The sequence below is a fragment of the Ammodytes marinus genome (assembly GCF_949987685.1).
Source record: "Ammodytes marinus genome assembly, chromosome: 3".
Lineage (NCBI taxonomy): Eukaryota > Metazoa > Chordata > Actinopteri > Uranoscopiformes > Ammodytidae > Ammodytes > Ammodytes marinus.
The window spans coordinates 12,778,166-12,799,271 of NC_137232.1; the positions used below are offsets into that span (position 1 = coordinate 12,778,166).

Here is a 21,106-nt window from a genome sequence, read left to right on the forward strand (position 1 = left end):
TATACATCTTCTGCTGTACCTTCTGGTTTTTCCTTAGCAGTAGAATCAACAACAGAAACATTGCTTGGGATCATCTTGGAATTTTTCCGAGCTCCTGAGCTAACCCTAACCCTAACCCTAACCCTAGCCCTAACCCTAACCCACATTTTTCCGATGGGGGTGACACCAGTTTGTAAACGCTGCCATAATGATAAATACAGAGACGGTTTTCTGGAGCTGATAGGCTTAATCAACTTGGTGTCAACTCGTTTGGCGATGGCTTGAATGTAACCAACATTCATTTATATGAAAAAGACCCCACTGCAATATAGTCATTGAAAGGCCTGCAAAATACTTCAGATTATTATTTTTTTTGCCCTTGTTCAATTGGTCATGTTTTTAATTTTAATTTTTTTAATTTTACTTTTATTTATCCTCGAGAGACCAATTGGTCATGTTGCGCTATGGGTGTGTGGTACTAATAATTCTTTATGCACCTTTAATAAGCAATGAATATTTACACCGTGGTCTTAACACCCGTGCTCTTTCAAGAAATCATGTTTGCTCATAAGGTGGCGTTATTAATGCGCCCACATTTCCCTAGTTTAGCCTGCATGGGGCCGCCACAGCGCTAAGTGGCACAGCAGTTCTAAGGATGAGTTATTGGGTCAGCAGACAGATTTGCACGTTAGTACACATTAAGCCAGGAGGGGTCGGGCCAGAGTTTGTTTACCACACCATCAACATCCTATCCCTCCGCTTCTCATATGTTGGTATTTTTCATGTTATTTGTGTGTGTGTCGTCGTTGTTATTTTGAAGCTGTGTGTGTGTGTGTGTGTGTGTGTGTGTGTGTGTGTGTGTGTGTGTGTGTGTGTGTGTGTGTGTGTGTGTGTGTGTGTGTGTGTGATGAGTGAATCACCACACAACACATCTCTGGAGCCAGTGGTCAGACCCTGGGACAGAGTCTGACCTACTTCATCGGGCTCTCAGGGAGGCGTGACAGTGAAGAGGACGTGTGTGTGTGTGTTGCTCTGTCTGTGTTTGTGTGTATTTATGTGTGTGTGTGTGTGTGTGTGTGTGTGTGTGTGTGTGTGTGTGTGTGTGTGTGTGTGTGTGTGTGACTGTGTGTGTTCATGTGTGTGTGTTTCTGTGTGTGTGTAGGACAACGCGACAACAACGACAGAGTGTAGCATAGCTAGGCCTAAAGGGGCTCGACCAATCACATCGCTCCATCTGTCTACCACAACATCCCTCTCTCTCTCTCCTCTGCATATCCTCCGGAGATCGCCGGAAACAGCAAGCCATGCAGAAACAAATGTTATAAGATAAATCACTAGGATCTCAGCTGCTCTGCTCTCTCTCATACGGACACACACACACACACACACACACACACACACACACGCTCTCTCCCTCTGGTGACATTTCCATTTCAATTTAACTCCCACAGCCGGGGCTATCTCTTAATGTCTTCTACAAATCAAACAGATCCCCTTTAAAGGTGCAGTGTGTAATATCAGAATATTTAGCACTAGATTGCAACGCTCCCTTTGTAAACCCCTCCCTTTTTCGAATAGTTACAGAAGCTACGGTGGCCTTCAAGGACAAGAAGCTAGTTACTAATGATGGCATCATTCACCACTACTACCTCAACTCTTCCAACAATATCAAGTGATGAGGTGAAGATGTATTTAGTTATTTATTCTATAGTGCTTCTTCTTTATCTTCCAACAGGTGCATTTCCCCAGGACGCCCACTATATATAAAAACATGTAAGGCCATTAAGTTTGTTCGTTCTGTGATACGGTAGAAACATGGCGGTGCAACATTGTGGCCTATAAAAAGCTCATTCTAAGGTAATAAAAGAAACAACAACTTAGCTAGTACCAACTTATTAAAACATACTCATGAATATTATATTCCATTTCTACCAAGTCTGTTCTTAAAAGAGAAACAACATAAGTGCCAATAAACTCTACACACTGCACCTTTAAAAAATGATCATCCCCTTCCACTACTGCACTCTTTCTTTATTAAAAAATATCTGCAGTCACACTATCTTCCCCGACCCCCCATTTCGGAGCTGTCTCTTTGCATAGCATGAAACACAGCGAGACTCTTTTACGATGCCGCCCTATGGTGTGTGTGTGTGTGAGCATGAGAGCGGCTCATGCTAATGTCTCATTTGGATAATGAGGGTGTACTATTGGCAGGATCTGTGCAGCTACAACCCCCCCTCCTGTAGTGAGGACATGGGGGGCTAGAAAGTTGCCCGCGGCCCCCCCCCAAAAAAAAAAATCCTTTTAGCATTTGGCGATGATGGATCATCTGAGAAGTCCAAGGGAAATTTAAAAAAGGGGGGGGGGGAGGGGCACAAGATCACGACACTGTCAGCATGTGTCTTACTTGTAAGCACGAGGGTGTAACGATAATGTAAGGTACATACATGATGTGCGTGGCCTTTTGGAGCTATGAATAATGCAGTGCGGCGATGTGAGGGAAATAAAAAAAAGGTGACAGTGCTGCGGTATGCTATAAAGCTATAAAGCGCCCAGATTGAGACACACTCCACCATGACAGGCATTAGACAAACACATTTCACATTGCTAGAGGGGGTGGGGTTGCCACTGTGTGCGAAAGCTGACATCATATTGTGTCTCGTCTGTGCCCAGAGAAAATAAAAGACAAATGGTTTGCGTGCAGCAGCTCGGTTGGTGTAGATGTCAGTAATATATGGTGCCACACTTGTTTTATTCAAGGATGTTCTCGCCACAAGTTTTTTTTTTTTTTCTTATATCTCACGTAGCAGATCAGTGCGCTATCGTGTCGAGAGGAGCGACAGACCTCGCAGCGACGGAAAAAGAGAAACACAGCCTGTTTCTCAGCAGATAAAAGATGAACCGCGGCAGCAACACCTACTGTTATTTATTAACACCGTGCTGAGGGGTGTGTGGGGAGCAGCTATAAAGGGCAGGTAGTGTGTTTTCTTAAAGGAGACAACAGAGGAGAAATTCTACAGTTTTTAGAGCATTCTTTGTAGATTAAAGGTGTGCTATGTAGTTTTAGGGGAAGGGGGATTTGTTTACATTTGCAAAACATTCATTAATGTAGAAAACATATTACAAAACTAAATTATTTTGAGGCGCCAAAATGTTAGACTAGTAATGACTGTAAAGAGAACCGTGGGGGCCCTGCTGCTGTAAACAACAACAGCAAAACAGTAACTTTTCAGGGAGCTTTCTAACTTCAAACAGTGTTCCAGGGATCTACATTTTCCTGCGAGTAGAGTTTGTTTATTCAGTTGTGAGAATATACCTTAGAAAGTATACACTTCTCTGACACACCCAAAGTTACATAGTGCACCTTTAAATATTTTTTTAAAGCCATTGCAAAGTGTTTTGGACTGTTTTAAGGGTTTGACAGCCCCAGTGGACAAATAGCTGAAAAAATGTGCCACAAATGTATGTGATGTATTTCTTGTTGACACATGACAGTGAGGAATCAATCAAGTGTGAACCAATGGGCTATCAGTCACACAGAGAGGGAAAGAGGTAGTTTAGTTTAATGGAGTTGGCAACTGGGTAGTTGACATTGTTGTACGTTTTCTAGAATGATCAAGTGTCCTTTTCATGGGGTCTTTAAACCATCCATGTCACAGCTGTTTATTAACATTTGTATTTATTTTGCACCACGTGTTGATTTGTATCTTACAAAACATATGACTAATGAGGCTCATACATATCTTGTGAAAAATACATGTCAAATAAATGTAAACGTGTGAATAAATACAGTACAAATTATGGAAGTTAAGGCTCCATTATTTTAAATAAATGCTAGGAAAACAGCATTTGTCAAGTGAGATTATGTAAATAATCAGTAAAAAGTAAAATATTTTCTTGAGGTTTTTGTTTAGTAAGCTGGATATCTTAGTGGGTAAAAACCACTGACTTTGGTACAGGAGACCAGGGTCCCATAATGGCAAAAGTAAGCCTAATGCTATCTGCCATGCTACACATTGGAAGACGCTTCACTGGTCAGCTAAATGACATGTAGCGTAATGTAAAAATGTTCACCTCTGCTGGGAAGGTAACAGAGATGGAGCCAGAGGCAAAAAGAAAAAGGGAAGGGGAAAAAGTAAAATGGTTCAGTATAGGCTACAGATAAAGTAAGGTTACTACTGCCAATAATACTGCCAATAATAAGATGCTAACTTTTAATGACAATACTATGCTGACATTGAGCACAAGATGCAATGATAGCGGATAACCTGAACATTATGCTAATGTTATGTTGGATGGATATCAATTGCTGTGATGGATACATAATCTTTTTCCTAAGCATGACCCTAACATATTCTCAAATAATACTAATTCAGCTATTTAGACAGGAGAGCATTAATTTGTTGGTGTTTTTGCCATGTTTGACCTTGGTACTTGAAAAAATCCTGGCTATTGTGTACGTGCTATTTTTTTTCTTAAGAACGTCAGCCGCAACCCCCCCCCCCCCCCCTCTCTTCCACTGTCTGCCTGTCTTTGCCGATCATTGTACTTTATAGCGCTTGGGTGGATGGAGAAAGAGACAAGGAGAGAGCAGCAGGACTTGACACACGGGGCCGTTACATAAAGTCATGTAAACAGAATCCATGTCCTCTCTTCAAACCTCTGTCTCATCTGAGCCGCTCCCACTTTATTTTGTTTTACCCTGGCTTAACTTTTATTTATTTATATTTCCATTGGACTATATATTTTATTCACCTAATTTTTCATAATTTGTTAAAAAAAAAAAAAAATGTCTGCCCCCGCACTAGTTTGTTTTCTCCTAGCGTGTCTAGGCGAGCATTAACAGAAGTCAGAGCGCCAGTTGCCAGTGCTTAAGAGAGGTATCCATCCTCACGCTTTCCTGGCCAAATTGAAGAGAACGTTCTCACTCCGTCCAGTTTAACCCGAGTAGTAAAGCCCTGTAGCATGGCAGACTTGCACCCTTCTGCTAGATGATACACCCCCCCTAACAAAAGGCGTGAGGCAAGATAGTCCCTGCATTAAAAATCACATAATCTTTCTTTCTTGTCCTACATACTACATCTGACCATAAAAAAAAGATAGTTAGGATGCGGTAGGCATACACTTGGGACATACTTTAACTTATTTATATCATCATAACATTGTTCCTTAATCTTGTGTATTGCTTATATATTGCAGTTTGTTTTCATACGGAGGCACTGTCAATGTGACGTCACTTCCGGTGTACACTGGATTGTGGGTCAGAATCACCCCAAATAGCATGCTGTTTTCAACACCAAACATCTCGGCCGGATGTATAGTAGACATTCAGGTATTTTTAAGCATACTAAATCTGACCACAATAATTAGGACATCTTAAATCTGTTTTCTACCATACTAAATAGCAGAAATATGGGGATTGGAAAGCAGGGAAGGTTTCCGAGGGGGAATACATGTGAAAGATCACCGAAAGGGTTTCTCTCACACACATACTGGCTTGACCCTGAGCTGATCAGATATTATCCTTGAGGGCTGATCCCAGCTAATGTGGCAAGAATTATGCATTGTCTTTGACTCTGGGCCCGGCCCCCGTCTTCACACAAAAGATAAGCCTCCGGTTGTGTAGGAGGGGAGAGTCAAGGTTGAAAAATATCTAATCAAGTCCAAATGATTATGCGACCGAGTAAACAATTGAACTCTGTTTCGAATGTGCTCCTCCGCTCTGTTCCCACATCTCACACAACTGTGTACTGCCAAGGAGAAGATGAAGAAACACACACACACACACACACACACACACACACACACACACACACACACACACACACACACACACACACACACACACACACACACACACACACACACACACACACACACACACACACACACACACACACACACACACACACACACACACACACACACACACACACACACACACACACACTCCTTTTCTCAGGGGTGATAATGACATAATTGTAAGGCCATGGTGACAAAACCGCCATTCATCCCGCCTTATTACGGGGTCGGGAAAGAAATTCAAGATGGCAGCATCGATTTGTTTCCCCCGCACAAAAACAGTGTGTGATGGTGGAAAAGCTGATTATCCTAATGAAAGGCTGGGGTTTGATCTCTCCCAAGTCGGGGAGGATCTTTGCGTGATTTTTTTTAACCACATTATTCAGACCTCTTCCTTGTGGCTTTTTCTCGACTGCAATATTGTACTGTCATCATCCCTATTAGACGGTTGAAAGCTGCTGCCAATGGATCGTCAACAATAACTTTCCTTGTGAGGCCTTTTTAATTGTCTCTACTTTTTTGCTAATACGTGGCCTTACGTGGTCATGGTTGTAACTTGCAGATTAATCCGATCTGACAACTTGACAACTTTGCCTCTGGAGATTTCTGAACTGAATTTGAATGAGAGGGGCCATTAAAATAAGTTGAGCCTCCCCTTGCTCCATAGCATCTCCCTTCCATCCCTTAAAGGTGCAGTCAGTGATTCTGGAGAACGCTTGTTGTCAAAATAACGTTTTGTTAAAATCAGTGAATATCTCTTCACAATCCGCTATCTGTCCGTACTGTGTGGGTGTTCTGTGCTGTAAAAACAAAATTTGGTGTTAATAAACAGCCTGGGCTCTGTAAACAAAGGGTAAGTAAGCCTAGGCTGTGTAAAACGCACACACACACACACACACACACACACAGTATGGACAGGTGGCGGATCGTCAGGTGATATTCACTGATTTAGACAACAAGTATTCCCCAGGATCTCTGAATCCAATTTTAATTTTTTTTTCTCCAACATTCTGTTTCACCTCTTTTCCGGTGCGCAGAGACCGATTAAAACAGGAGGGGGCCGGTTCATTAGATTCTGACAAGCGACATTTTCTATCTGCAGAATACATGTCCTTGGAGGAAGCCATCTTAGCCCCACTAGACTCTGCCTTATAGTCAATGTCATCTCTTCCCTGCCGAACACTTTTCCCCAAACTAATTGAAACAAGTTGCTCTGTGGCCCCTCGCTATCTAGCTGAGAGGTGACATGTATGCACCACCTACAAATCTGTCCATAAAAACTGGAGGAAGCCTGATTAAAATATATGTGTGCCAGTCCTAAGTGCTCCATCAGAGCTTGTTTCCTAGAATGAGGGGAAAATAGCTTTTCAGTGATACAAACAAGTTGTCACGGTGCATTTTATCTCCCTGACACTGGGAGCTTGGGAGGTTGTCGCACTGCGCTGGCAGGTGTATATTGCTGTGTCAATCTAATAATCAACGTCAAAATGAAAAGAAAAAAGAAAAAAAGAAAGGCCTGCTTGGAAATTCATGAATAATGCAGCAAGCGTACAAAATGTACAATGGTGTGGTGTGAAATAGCCTGATGGATTGTTTAAGTATCATATTTGTCATTGCTCTAATACTGCGGAGCTAAAAAAAAAAAAAAAAAAAAAAAGGGGGTTATTGACTCCACAAACACAGGACTCTCCGGAGTGCCTCTAAATCCAGAAGCATTAAAATATGCCCTTTAACCAGGTAAATAACTGATTATTCATGTTTAGGGCTGCTATGGACCTTGCCAGCTGCGGTATAGCACTGTGTGACCTGTTTTAGGTAGGTGGACATTTTGGTATTGGAAGACGATATATTCAATATTTAGAAGAGGTGAATTTGTCCCCCTCATAAAAATATGAAAGACAACCCCTTACTCCTCAAAAGAGGTACAGAATAACAGTGCAGGGGCTCAAAACATGTATACAACTTTCTCACCTGTAACTTTATATTGCGTAACAATGTCAGACACCCCCCAATGTTGACCACACCATCTTCACCGTGCCTATATCTTTACATAGATAAAACACATTTCCACAATAAATAAATCCAGGAAAAAAGCACACATTGGTGCATAGAATTCTGTCAAAATGCAGTATTTGTCAACTTAACTTTTTAAGGACGACCCCCTGAACACCCACTTTGTAAAATGTGCCCCCCCCCCCCCCACACACACACACACACACACACACACACACACATACACACACACACACACACACACACACACACACACACACACACACACACACACACACACACACACACACTCAAAGTTGAAACAAAACCTACACCCCTGTCTGCAGGGAAACACGTAGCCGGTATTATGCCCATTGCTGCAGCCTTGAATAGCAGCCAGCAGTGGGCTCTCTCACCTGCCATATCTCAGCTAAAGGGCCCCTGTCTAAAGCTCACATAAGATGCTGTTTGAAGTTAATGAAGCATCAGCATACTCCCTTTACCATCCGCCACTGGGTCATTATGCACAGCCAATGTCAAGGCTGCACCGAGCACTTCAAAGAAAATTCAAGAAAAAAAAACGCATTGCTGCCCCAACCTCCAATTCACCTCTCACAGTCTTTTTATCCATTGTCATCATGGACTGATACACCACAAGCTGATATAAATTCACGGAAATGGCCTTTTTATAAACAGGCCGTTTTCTTTTTACACATATCCTCTCTAAGCTTTAGTAGTGTTACTTCCTTGGCAAGTGCAAAGGAGATTATGCTGACAAGCCCACATTAAGAAAAAAGAATTGGCTACTAGCATTACACAACATCAGCAAAGGCTGCACATAGGCACAAAAGGCATTGTGTATGGAGCCCAGTGTGAGCTACTCATGTTGCCCACTGCATGAGACACACACAAGGGCAAGATAGCCCCGTCTCTGTTTGTACAAGCTAGCAGTGGCAGACATCTCCGCTGCCTAAAAGCACCAAATCATACCCACGTTTGACAGCCAGCTATAGAGGATTGTGAGCTTGTGCAATTTGACTGATTGAACAGCGCTTTAAGGAAAATATAGTCTAACTCCTCTATCCCCTTTAACTTTTTCACTGTTACTATGAGAACTGGCAAGATGTAAAGAAAAAGGCATCTTTGGGACCATTTGGGAATGTTTTTTGCAAAAAAAAACAAGAATTCATAATTTTTGACTTCTAACAATTTAGAACAACACATGGGAGGATCCAGAAAGCTTCTAACTATACACCATCCAAACACAAAAACAAGCGCCTTGTGATATCTAATATTCATGACGATGCTGATAACAATGAAAAAAATTAACTATTCTACAACAACTTCAAGTACTATAATTTATAGTGGGTTAGAGACAAACAATAGTTTATAATAAACTATTGTTCGTCTCTAACCCACGGATCATTCTGGTATTTCGCCCATCTCCGTGGGGAGGAGCCTTGGCCCGTCTGTTAGTGGAGAGCAGCTTCTGATTGGTTCTTGTAGTCGTTAGCGTCATCATGGATCGAGGAATAAGCTTGTGAGATATGGTTGGCTGGTATAACAAGCCTAGATTCATGAACCAATCAGAAGCTGCCTACCACTATAAGGAAGGGACAGATGTTAGGTCATAACGTGGGCCCTGATTGGCCCCGGTCCTTTTCTGACCAGAATCCTCCCCACAGAGATTGGAAGAAAGTCCAGACTGATTTGTGTGAGAGACAAAAGCCAGCGCAAGATTAGACTGTTCTCACCAGGCTATGCTTCAAAGTAGATCCATACCATATTGCTTAATCTGATGTTTAGCAGTATAACCTTCACATGGCTCTAAGCGTTAACAAAGAAAACTGAAACTAAAAAATAAACTAAAAAAATGCTTTGACGTCAAACTTTCTTATGCAGGCAAAGTCAATCTGAATGCGCTCAACATTATGTTCCCATAATGCATTGTGTTCACCTCACTCACTAAATAAAAATGATGAAGGGGGAAATGATGAGAATAAACAGAGAGCGTCTACAGGGACGGAGGCAACGCGTTTTGTTAATTTAAGCAATCAATGAAAAGGCAGAAATGGAAAATGACTTTGGTGCCTTTGTTTTTTTTTTTGCCTTGTTCCAAAAGGGACACACACCACACACACACACCACACACACACAGTGTTTTTATTCCAAACAGTACAATCTCTTCGGAACACAATTACTCTACTCACACACGCTGCTGCAAGCACAGTGATTTCCTGACAGTAGATTACTTCCTCACCATACTGTTTGATAACTACAACAGGCCCCTTTTTTTCTTATGTTCCTTTGTGATTTCTATCAGCCCCACCACGACAAATGCATAGTTTGTACGGGCAACTTTTCACAATGCAGGTATAATAATGACATCATATCCTACAGAGCTGCTTTGTCATATATTTTCCAGTCAGACCGGGGCCCTACCTACTTTTCTGATGTCAGTGGAAGGCAGTCCCATGATTGGTTCTAATAGTCGTATCTAATACTTGTATCAACGAATACGCTTGTGAGATATGTCTGGTCTCACAAAAGCTAGTTTGACGAACTACATAAACACATCGGAAGCCGATACGTACGATAAGTAAGAAAGCCTTTGTGTGCTTTCTTTGGAGATTTCTATCGAACTTCTACACAACCCGCACACTTCAGATGGATAACTTCTCACAATGCAGGCTGTGAGCTCACATCCTATACAAGGCTGCTTTTGTCCTATACCCTTACCCCCTTTAACAGTAGAGAGAATAACACATTGAAAAGAGAGGAAACAGAAAAAAAAAAAAAAAAGGTATTTGCAATGATACTGTATGGGCACAGCTGTTCACATCATCGCGCACAGCCTTTCCCAGAGTCACACAGCAAACATGAGTCAACATGCAAAGCAATGCAAGTTAGAACAGACACCCCCGCTTCCCAGAAACAAGGCAGCACACTCAGAAAGTAAAGGAAAGAAAAATAAGAAAAAAAAAATTCCACTTTCCACTCTGACCAAAACTGTGACAGTCTCCCAATACCACACACACACAGCTGGTATCAATAGACCAAGAGTACCACTATTTAGTACGTAGCCTACTTGTATATAGCAAAGCCAGATTTGGTATATAGCCTACTGTAGCAAAGGGCTTTTGTAGTAAGTAGCAAAAAAAAAAATAGTTTCTCTTATGGATAAGAACCCAGAGGCACCGCAGTATGTGTGTGTGCCAACAATTAACTTGGGAACTGACTCAGTTTTGTTCAGTTTCAGCGTTTTGTGTTTGTGTTTTTTTGTTACCCCCAGAAGACAGTATAGAGACAAAAGAAGAGAACGCACAGCTCGGCTACAGAAGAAGGTACAGGCTGTTTCGGTTTGGAGATGCGACGGTGATGCGCTCACACTATGATCAATACAGTACCCTCACCTCAAACACCTGCTTCTCCTTCATGTTATTTTAGGCGCCGAGTGATAATAGAGCCGCTTTGTGTCGTTCTACCACATATGTGCCTGGGTGCGTTACAGGGCATGGCGGTGTGTGTGTGTGTGTGTGTGTGTGTGTGTGTGTGTGTGTGTGTGTGTGTGTGTGTGAAGCTCTCATAAACAAGTACAGAGGCTTCTTGTTGTTGTCATCTAACCTGCCATAGTACAGTGCATGAGGGAGCTACACAAGCAATGGCAGGTTAGGAAGCACAAAGTGAAACACACATACGATCTGATAGAATAATGTATTCTGTGCCTATTGTGTTAGGGTGGACAGTAGCCTCTTCGGAGAGTAAACTTGTGTAAAGAATATTGCTGAGTTTCAGAGTAAAACCTTACGGAATTTTGTTGTGGACTTTTACTCAAGGCTCCTGCTCGTCCCTATGTGTAGAAATCACACAAATACATTACTTGCAGGGGCATCGAGGTTTGTTATTTAAATGTGAGTGCTTTGCATTTCATTTAATATTGCATAGTTTTCAATAAAGAAGGTTTTTTTTGGTTCGCGAGAGCTTGAAATTCCTCTCGATTCAAAGATGACACTGGCCATGTTCAAGGTTAAAACCGCCGCTCTACAGACTGGCATTTTATTTATGTATTTATTTACAACACTCTACAACACAAAAGACGTATTGAAATGGAGAAGTGTTTGGCATTCAACCATACTAACACTGTTCAACAATGTCACTGTAGTGCAGGAGTTGTCACCTTGAACATGGCCAGTGCCAGCTTTGGATTTGAAACCAATGGCAGGCTCTCACTGACAAAAAAAAAACGTTTTATTGAAAAACATGCAATATTATACGAAAGATAAACCGCAAGCATATAGTAAGTAAGTAGTAAGTAAGTAGTAAGTGTCTGTATGTCTGAGCACAGGCCTTTAGTAAAAGTCAATGACAGATGTATGTATAACGTGAGCTGGGTCTAGTGAGGCTAGTTAAACTCTATACATATATTTATAGAGTTTTTTTTTTTTTTTATCAGGGTACTGTATTGATGCAAAGCCATGCCATAGTTAACAGAAGAAGAGACAGAGAAGGGTAAACCAATCAAATTCGAGCGCCCGTATGGACCTACCTGTGATGTTGACGTCCACGGTGCCGGTGCGAGTCCCGATGCGGTTGGTGGCGTCGCACACGTACGTGCCGGCCAGGTCGTAAGTCACGGGCCCTTTGAAGAAGAGGGTGTTGTTCTTTATCTCCACATTGGTGGATAGAGAGCCATTCAAACTGTGTGTGTGAGAGGGAAAGAGAGAGAGAGAGGGGTGGAGAGAGAGAGAAAGTGCAATATTATAGACACCATAAAAAGCTAGAATTACATCAGACCACATAAAAAAAAATAAAAAAATCCCTCTCTCAGGAGCTGTGAAAAAAAAGCAATTCACAGCACATGAAAAATAGACTTTTCTAGTGCCAAGAGAAGCTGGGATGTGTTGTTGTCAGGGGCTGGTGAGATAAATACCAGGAATATTTGACAGCACCATCATCAGCACGTCATATATCAAGTCCAAAAAACTAAATTATAAGGACAGGGAATCCCAGCGGGTTCAAACAGGTAGCGAGTTGATGCCTGAGGACAAAAGGCTTTTTTCTTGGCATGTGGAAATACAGAAGAGAAACAGACAGTGTTAGGGGGGCTGAGGGGGGCTACTTTCAGCATTGCCAAGTCCGCGTTTTATGCCCCTGACTTTGGGGCTTCTGAAGTCGATAACAACTGTTGGTTGTGCGGGTATTCTTTTTGCTCGTTTCTAAAGTGCAGTATGCCGCTTATTTGGGCTTGCTGCTCATGCATTTAATGCAGTTTAAGTTATTATGTGGCATCTTTTTTTGTTATTTGACTAGATAAGACTAAAAAAATGTATATATTTTACAAACCAAACAAAGGAGGCTTCATATTTATCCCTTTGTATGATGAATAAGATTAGGAAGTTCCAAGTATTTAAATTAAAGAAATAGGAATGGTTTTAGAAGTAAGAATGTAACATTGTTGATGAAGTGGATGCATTAAAAAACACAAAGGTTTAGTATATGACGTGTATAACATGGATGTACATATATATATATAGGCTAATTGCAATAGTTGAATACATGTTTGCTTTTTATGTTCTTTATTTTTTATAGGCCTTATAAGTTGCTTATTTATTTCGTCAGAACTGGCAACCCTGGCTTTGTTTCCCTTTCTTCACCCACATCACTGCAAAGCTCTCACGGCTGAACTAGAAAACTCAGGGGAGCTATCAGAGAGAGAGAGAGAGAGAGAGAGAGAGAGAGAGAGAGAGAGAGAGAGAGAGAGACTGATAGAGGCAGCTGTTAAGGAGATAAATGAGGGAATCTACTTAAAATGCCTTCGCTTATAATTGTACAACCGGAGCCCCGATTCTTTTTGCCTGGGGGTGTTTGCCTTCACGGTTCACTCTCTCTCCTCTGTGTTCAGACTTGCTCTCGTGCCTTTGATGGAGGATGGGCACTTGAGGTCACGGATCACGGGCACAGCGACCCTCCATTCTATTATCCGGGGTTTCACTTCTATTGAGCCTGCAGGCTTAAGAAAGGGTTAGAAAAGGTATCACGTTTTAGTGTCAATTAAGTCGTTTCCTGTCTCGATCGGCCTCATCAGCTGCTCTGAATGGATGTAGCTCAAGCACGGCTAACGGCTAGCAGCTAACAATGACACTGAGATGAATCTAACTGGCTCCCCAGGTTAACTGTGGTGAGACGATGCAGGGTGTAGGGGGTAGTTTTGCTTACTTTCAAACCAGAGGTGTAAGTTGTACTCTAGTAGGCTTACTGCACTTAAAAGGTGCAGTCAGCCAGTCTGGAGAATGCCTGTTGTCAACATCAGTGAACATCTCCTCACTGTTCGCCACCTGTCCGTACTGTGTTAATACTGAAAAAAAATATGATGTTAATACACAGCCTAGGCTCTGTAAAAATGCATGTTGCTTGCTACAATGGGCCCCTTCTGTTTACATACGCCTTGTGTACATACACGTTTACAGAGCCTAGGCTATGTATTAACAACACCTAAGACAATTTCAGGTAGCATATCATGAGGAAATATTCACCGATTGTGACAAAAAAAGTATTTTACAACAAGCGTTCTCCAGAATCACTGACTCCACCTTTAATAGGTGACTTGTAACTTGTAACCTAGTACGGTATCTCTACTCTTACTTAAGTAGTGTTTTCGAGTAGTTTATACACAACTACAGTACATAGAACGATAAAGCAGGCAGCCAAGAGTTCCCTCTCTGGCTTTCTGTCATAGAGACACTTTGGGACCCTGTTCACTGTTGTGCGAACACATTAAAAACATCGTAATGCTCCATTATTGCAGAGAGGGGAAAAACAAAAAAAATTACATTACGGAGTGGCAACGAAACGAGGCCTAGCGCTAACAACGGCCACACATCAAGCACTAGAGCTGCACTAAACAGGCTGTGAACAAGCCTCTCCAATGACTGGTGATGACACGGATACAAGCTATCTGCTAATTAATCAAGCATTAAATCAACATTACGAGCAGCTTATACATGTGTGCTGATGTGTGTTTTAAAAAGCAAGATTTGTTGTCAGTATACAGAGCCCACAGTCACAACTTCGCCATGGTTTCAGGACAGCAGTAGTAGTAAAAATGAGCTATAAGGTCTAGATGTTTTTCATATGCGATTTCGGTGACACATTCACAATGGACCCCCCAATATACAGTAGGCCTATGTCATGATTCAATAATCACTTTCCTTGTGAGCCAAAATCAAAATGCTGAGTTGCTGAGCAAAGCCCAAAATTGATTTGCTGCAGAAATGAAAGGGCCGGCAAACTGCGATTCACCACAGATTTCTGCCAACCATGTCTGCATTTGTATGAGACATCTGAATGTGTGTGTGTGTGTGTGTGTGTGTGTGTGTGTGTGTGTGTGTGTGTGTGTGTGTGTGTGTGTGTGTGTGTGTGTGTGTGTGTGTGTGTGTGTGTGTGTGTGTGTGTGTGTGTGTGTGTGTGTGTGTGTGTGTGTGTGTGTGTGTGTAGCCTGGGGGCCAGTGACGAAATGAAAGGCTAACAAACAGCTTGAGAGTGAAGCAGATTATTTTGGCGACTAGCTTTGAGTGTGTGTGTGTGTGTGTGTGTGTGTGTGTGTGTGTGTGTGTGCAAAGTGGTGATAGAAGTGGGTGCATGTATCAATGTACCATCCATACTTGTGTGGAGGTGGCTGTAAAAAAAAAATGCACACAAAAAAGAACACATACTTAACATGGAAAATGTGACATTTTTTGCTGGTCTAAAAATAACACATTGGCAACACATTGGAGACATTATAATATCCATTGAGACTTCAAACTAACATGCAGCATTAAAGGACGGTCTCTCTAATCAAACATCCATCTGTTTTGGATGGCTAAAAGGGTCCTTACAATCTTGTTGAATGTTTAATGCCACAATTTCAATCTCTTAGAGGAGCCACATACAACATTAGCAATATTAAGTAACTGCTTATGTTAAATTGAATGGGCATCATCAGACTTCATAGGCTTCATGGTTGCAGGAACGGCTGCACTATATATCCTCTGGGATAATCAAGCTTTACAATTAACCTGACTTGAATATTATTTAAAAGGCCATTAGATAATGCATTAACTCGTATCCCCGGCTACTGAACCAACACTTAATCAACATGAATAATAGAATCACATTTTCGCAATGGGGAAAGGTAAGCTTGCTAATTGGAGTGGAGTTTTGCTAATTGGAGTGGAGTTTGAGGTAATCAAGCTGCAAAAGGCAGTTATAATAATACAACAGCTGATTTATTCATAGGATTTCATAGCTTTGAATACCTGAAAATGTATTGAAAAAAAATGCTGGGAAAATTGCTCTGATGCCTCTAAGCATACAAATAATTGAGTTATTTGTGATGTTAACAACTCTTCAGCCCTCCCTACCCCCCACATGATATTCTCGTGCCCAATCAAAACTACAGTATGCACTAAAAACAGACTCAATAAATGAGGATGGCAACGTAAGAATGCCCTACAAACAAACATTTGAAAACACAAACAACAAGTTCAAAACGGGGGTGTACTTTGTTTGAGTCCCTGCTATGTCAGTGATGCTCCCAATTAACCAATTTTAGAGAAATAGTTTGGGCATTGTTCTCTAAGAAAAGAAATATCAAAAATGCTCAAATGCGTTCTTAAAGGACTGTATATATCTTAAGGCTTTCTGCCTGCCTGCCTGCCTGTCTGCCTGCCTGTCTGTCTGTCTGTCTGTCTGTCTGTCTGTCTGTCTGTCTGTCTGTCTGTCTGTCTGTCTGTCTGTCTGCCTGCCTGCTTGCCTGCTGTGGATGCTTCCGTCACAGCCTTGTGCTGACCTCTGCAGTGGAGCCCAGGGGAACCTTCACAACACATTTGGCATCTCCTTTTCTATGCAGCAATGGCCGTCCCCTCCTATCTGTCAACACAGTGCCCTCGTCTTTCTAGATCACATCTCTTCTCCCTCCTCCTTCCAACCCTATCTCTTCCCCCTATCTCTCTGAATCCACCATAGCCTCTGATATAGAAATATGAAGAAAAAAACAGATCCAAAAGAAGTCAAATCTACCCCATCTTGTCGTCGTCCTCCTTTGTGTGTGTGTGTGTGTGTGTGTGTGTATATCGGTGTGTCTGCCCTGAGAGCTAAGCCCTATACGCATGAGAAGAAGAAAAAAAAATAGGAAAAAAATTCACCCATGCCTCATTAAAATCCAACAGTGGGCCATAAGAGTAGATACAATGAGGGCACACAACGGTCTATTAATCCACATGCACTCAAAGTCCACTGACATATTTCTAAACCCCCAGCCTTCACAGAGCAAATTACAGGACAAATTGCTACATTTATCTCTAAATTGTTATCGTACTATACGTTAATTTAGCGCCCTGATACATGGAATAGAACAAAAAAATTGCTTCGTATTCAAAGCGTCGCACCGACTTTCTTTTTCTTTAAACATCTCGTTTTTCATCTGATTTGGCAATAAAACATCAAAACCCAGCAAAGCGTTTTGATCGGCGCAAAATGGCAGCAAATAAATACTATACGTTCTAGTTGTTTTTTTTCCCCTTTCCCCATGTCTATGCACTTATATATTTAACCGACATCGTTTCTGCATGATCGACTTCCATCTTGCCATTTACTCAAAGCGGATCAGAAACCCATGCAGGGTTATTTGGCGATTTTCCCGAGGCCTTTGAAAACATGTTTGTGTATATGCCCGTCTTGCTCAGGCAGAAGGCACTGATGTCAGGCTTGCGGTATGCGACTCTAATCCATGGCTCCTTCTCCCAGCTTTTGCAGTTCCAGACCCTATTTCGTCTGTGTGCTAGCCCTCCGTTCACCTCTAGAAAGCACACGATCAAAAAACAAGGATGCTTTCTTAGCCCCTTTACCTGCTTTTCGGGGGCCTCAGATTTCAAAGAAAAAAAAAAGAAAAGAAAAGCAAAGCAAACATGGTTGTATCTGCCGTTATCTTATGGTATCTGTGACCATCAGACAGATAGATGTGTGTGTGTGTGTGTGTGTGTGTGTGTGTGTGTGTGTGTGTGTGTGTGTTGTTGCTCTAATGGGCCTATTGTGTTCTCTGCCTCGGGTCCAAGTCTTATCTTTGTTAAACGTTAGATAAACAAACAAACAAATGGAGACACATTTCTGGAGAGTTTAGAGGTTGGTGGTGTCTTTTTATCTTTGTAGATTACTGTCTTCGGTATAAATCATATATAAATATATATTTATATATAACTGCCTTTCAGTGCTATAAAAGGTGAATCTTTGGTAGCCCCCTCCCACTTTCAAATGATTACAGAAGGTACGGTGGCCTTCAAGGACAATAATCTAGTTTCTAAGATGGCGGCGTCATCCACCACTGCCTCAAGCCTTTCCACAATATCAAGTGATGAGGTGAATATGTATTTAGTTATTTATTCTATACTACTTCTTCTTATTCGCCTTCCAACAGATGCATTTCCCCAGGACGCCCACTATATATAAAAATACATATGGCTGTTAAGTTTGTTTGTTCTGTGCTACTTTAGAAAAATTCTAATTATCTAGCACTTATGCACTAATTGAAATATACGTGTGAATATAATATCCAATTTTCTACAAGGTCTGTTGTGGAACATGACAATACATTCTAAACACTGCACCTTTGAGCCCTCCACACAAAGGCTTTGTCTCTCTCTCTCTCTCATCTAACGTGAGAGAAAGACCCATATCCGTGCTGTCTTGTCTTCTTAGGGGGTTTTGTTAAGGGTTTTAGTGAGACTCACAGTTTCCACTGGTAGATGGTGACAGGTGGGTTAGCGTCAGCCCGGCAGGTCAGCTCCACATTGGGACGGTTCAGGTACCAGTTCCCATCAAAGCCCTCGATCTTCACATCAGGTTCATCTGCAAGGCAAGGCAACCAAACAGTCAGTCACTTCCTCCATAATATAAATCCATAACAATAGTCTGTATGACCGTACATCTGTTGAGGAAACTTAACTATTTGGTATAAAAAACTATGAATGATTTCGCTCCACACTTTTAACTGCAGTGTTAACATTATTTTGAGTTGCTTAATATAAAAAGAAATATATAACCCTGTGTGACTAAAAAGGAGCATCTTAAGAAAACATTTGCACTGTTACCTTACACTTTTACAAATTAAAAAAAAAATCGCCCACAATTAACTGTCCTGCTTAGCTATAATATACTTTCAGCTGTTATTAAATAAATTCCACTCTGGACATCAATGGGGTTAATAACATAGCCTATAGCTTTTTTTAGGCGGATTTTTAAGCAGATTTTTCTTACACTGCACATTGAGCACGACGCTGTCTGTGATCCTCTCGGTGCGATACGTCACGATACACGTCAGCTTCTGCTTGTGTGTCTCTCTGCTGGGCGCCACCACGTAGTTGCTCCGTACCGTCACCGTCCCGTTGCCGTTGCGGGTTTCCTGGAACGTTGCTTCGCCCTTCAGCCTGGTTTCCCACTTGATGGAGCTCTGAGGCTTCCCATTGGACGACAAGCAGGTTGCCACGGTCATCTTGCGTTGCTGGGGCCTAGCAACGATGGTGGGCGTGGTCAGGCTCATGCGCGTCATAGGCCGAGCTGTAGAGCAGGAAAAAAAAATAAAGCACATAGAATGACTGAGAAGAAAAGGTAATTATATAAGGGAGTGACCTGCTCGCTAAACATTATCCCGCTTATTACATGGCTACTAACTAAATGAACACATTCATTGAAGCAACATATTGTTACTTGATTGCCCATATAATGCCCTGATTGTCCAATCAGAACAGAGCATTTATCAGTGCTGTGTAAAACAACTGATTAAACAGAGGTGTTGCCATGTTCTTTTCAATCAGATTCTAGTGTCTAATTGTGTCTACCTCACCTACTATCAGCTTTGAAGTAAATTAAACTAAATAGGATGAGAGAGATGATGAAAAGAGTGTTGCTACTCAAATCAGGCAAAGTTTTCCTATTTCTCTTCCCCCCCTTTCCTCAAAGCCAAAGTAGATGTCAAAAGCTCTCACTATGTAAGAAGAGCCCCACTTGCCTCCACGCCACCCCCCCCCAACCCAAATGCACAGTCATCCAATTTGATTCCTTTGTGAGTTGCCAATTAGCAATCTCCTCTTAGTACATCAAAAGGAAGGGACTTGAGCTTGAGCTTGAGCTTGAGCGACTGCACAGCTGAGAGGGACAGGGAGAGAGAGAGAGAGAGAGAGAGAGAGAGAGAGAGAGAGAGAGAGAGAGAGAGAGAGAGAAAGAGAGAGGGAGAGGGAGAGGGAGAGAGAGAGAGACAGAGGGAGACAGAGAGAGAGAGAGAGAGAGAGAGAGAGAGATAGGCCATGTAGAAGAACCCTTTGAAAAGCATGCCACCGCACGGTTATCAGCACTCAGGTTGACTGAGCCGCAAGAAACTCCTAAAAAGACCTGGGAGGCTCACAGGCACAAAAATGGTGGGACTCTGGAGTTGACAGGAAGAAGCTCTGGCAACAGCCGGGGACTCTACTTAGAGCCAAGTGCTTTCTCTCTCTTTCATTTGGGACTTAATGGAAAACACAGCAACACTTACTTTCTAATTAGATCTCTGATCAGAGGGAGCGCACACACAACCTCTTTCAAAGGCTTTCCTCTTTCCAAGATAAACTACATTTTCAGGCAAAGCTTCTTTTTTTTTTTACCACACAGCCAAGATGTGATAACTCAAAGGCAAATGATACACTCCGATGTGGCCTTATTGATTTACGCCTCCTCACCTGCCATTTTTTATTGACTGTTCCCTGCAGCAGTTTCTCTATTTTATCAACCAATCATATGGGTCAATCCGGGACTGGTGTTAAACCACCTTTCTCCTGAAAACATCTCCAAAATTGCTCTCAATTTCTGACTGAACAATTTATAGGGAACAACTAGGAATAAGAGCTCTGTTTGGAGAACGGTTGTTGTTTTTTTCAAAAGTGGATAGCTCCTCACGATCCGCTTACCTGTCCTTACTGTGTGATAATACACAGCCTAGACTCTGTAAATGGGCATGTAAATAAAGGATATGTAAACAAAGGGGCCCACCGAAGATAGCAAATCGGCCTTTTATAGAGCCTAGGCTGTTTATTTTTTTTCAAAGGTTTTTTTATTCATCAAAATAATTTGCAAAGCTAGGCTGTTTATTAACACTGGATTTGTTTCAGCACACACACATACAATAGTAGCCTATGGACAGGTAGCGGATCATGAATCAGCAGAGTCACTGATTTTGACAGAAAACGTATGTTGACAACACGCATTCTCCAAGACTGCTGACTCCATCTTTAACTCATCCATAATGGGATGGTTGGCAGTGAAG

General features: G+C 41.9%; 1 protein-coding gene across 1 annotated transcript in view; it reads right to left on the bottom strand.

Moving 5' to 3' along the window:
* The window catches only part of nectin1b (nectin cell adhesion molecule 1b), a 100,796-nt gene that overhangs the window by 12,967 nt on the left and 66,723 nt on the right, over window positions 1-21,106 (bottom strand). Inside the window, exons 3-5 of the mRNA XM_080024715.1 lie at window positions 19,066-19,365; window positions 18,540-18,657; window positions 12,320-12,471 (exon numbers count right to left, since the gene is read on the bottom strand). Of these exons, the coding sequence (XP_079880841.1) occupies window positions 12,320-12,471; window positions 18,540-18,657; window positions 19,066-19,365 (570 nt within the window). The remainder of the gene's footprint in view (window positions 1-12,319; window positions 12,472-18,539; window positions 18,658-19,065; window positions 19,366-21,106) is intronic.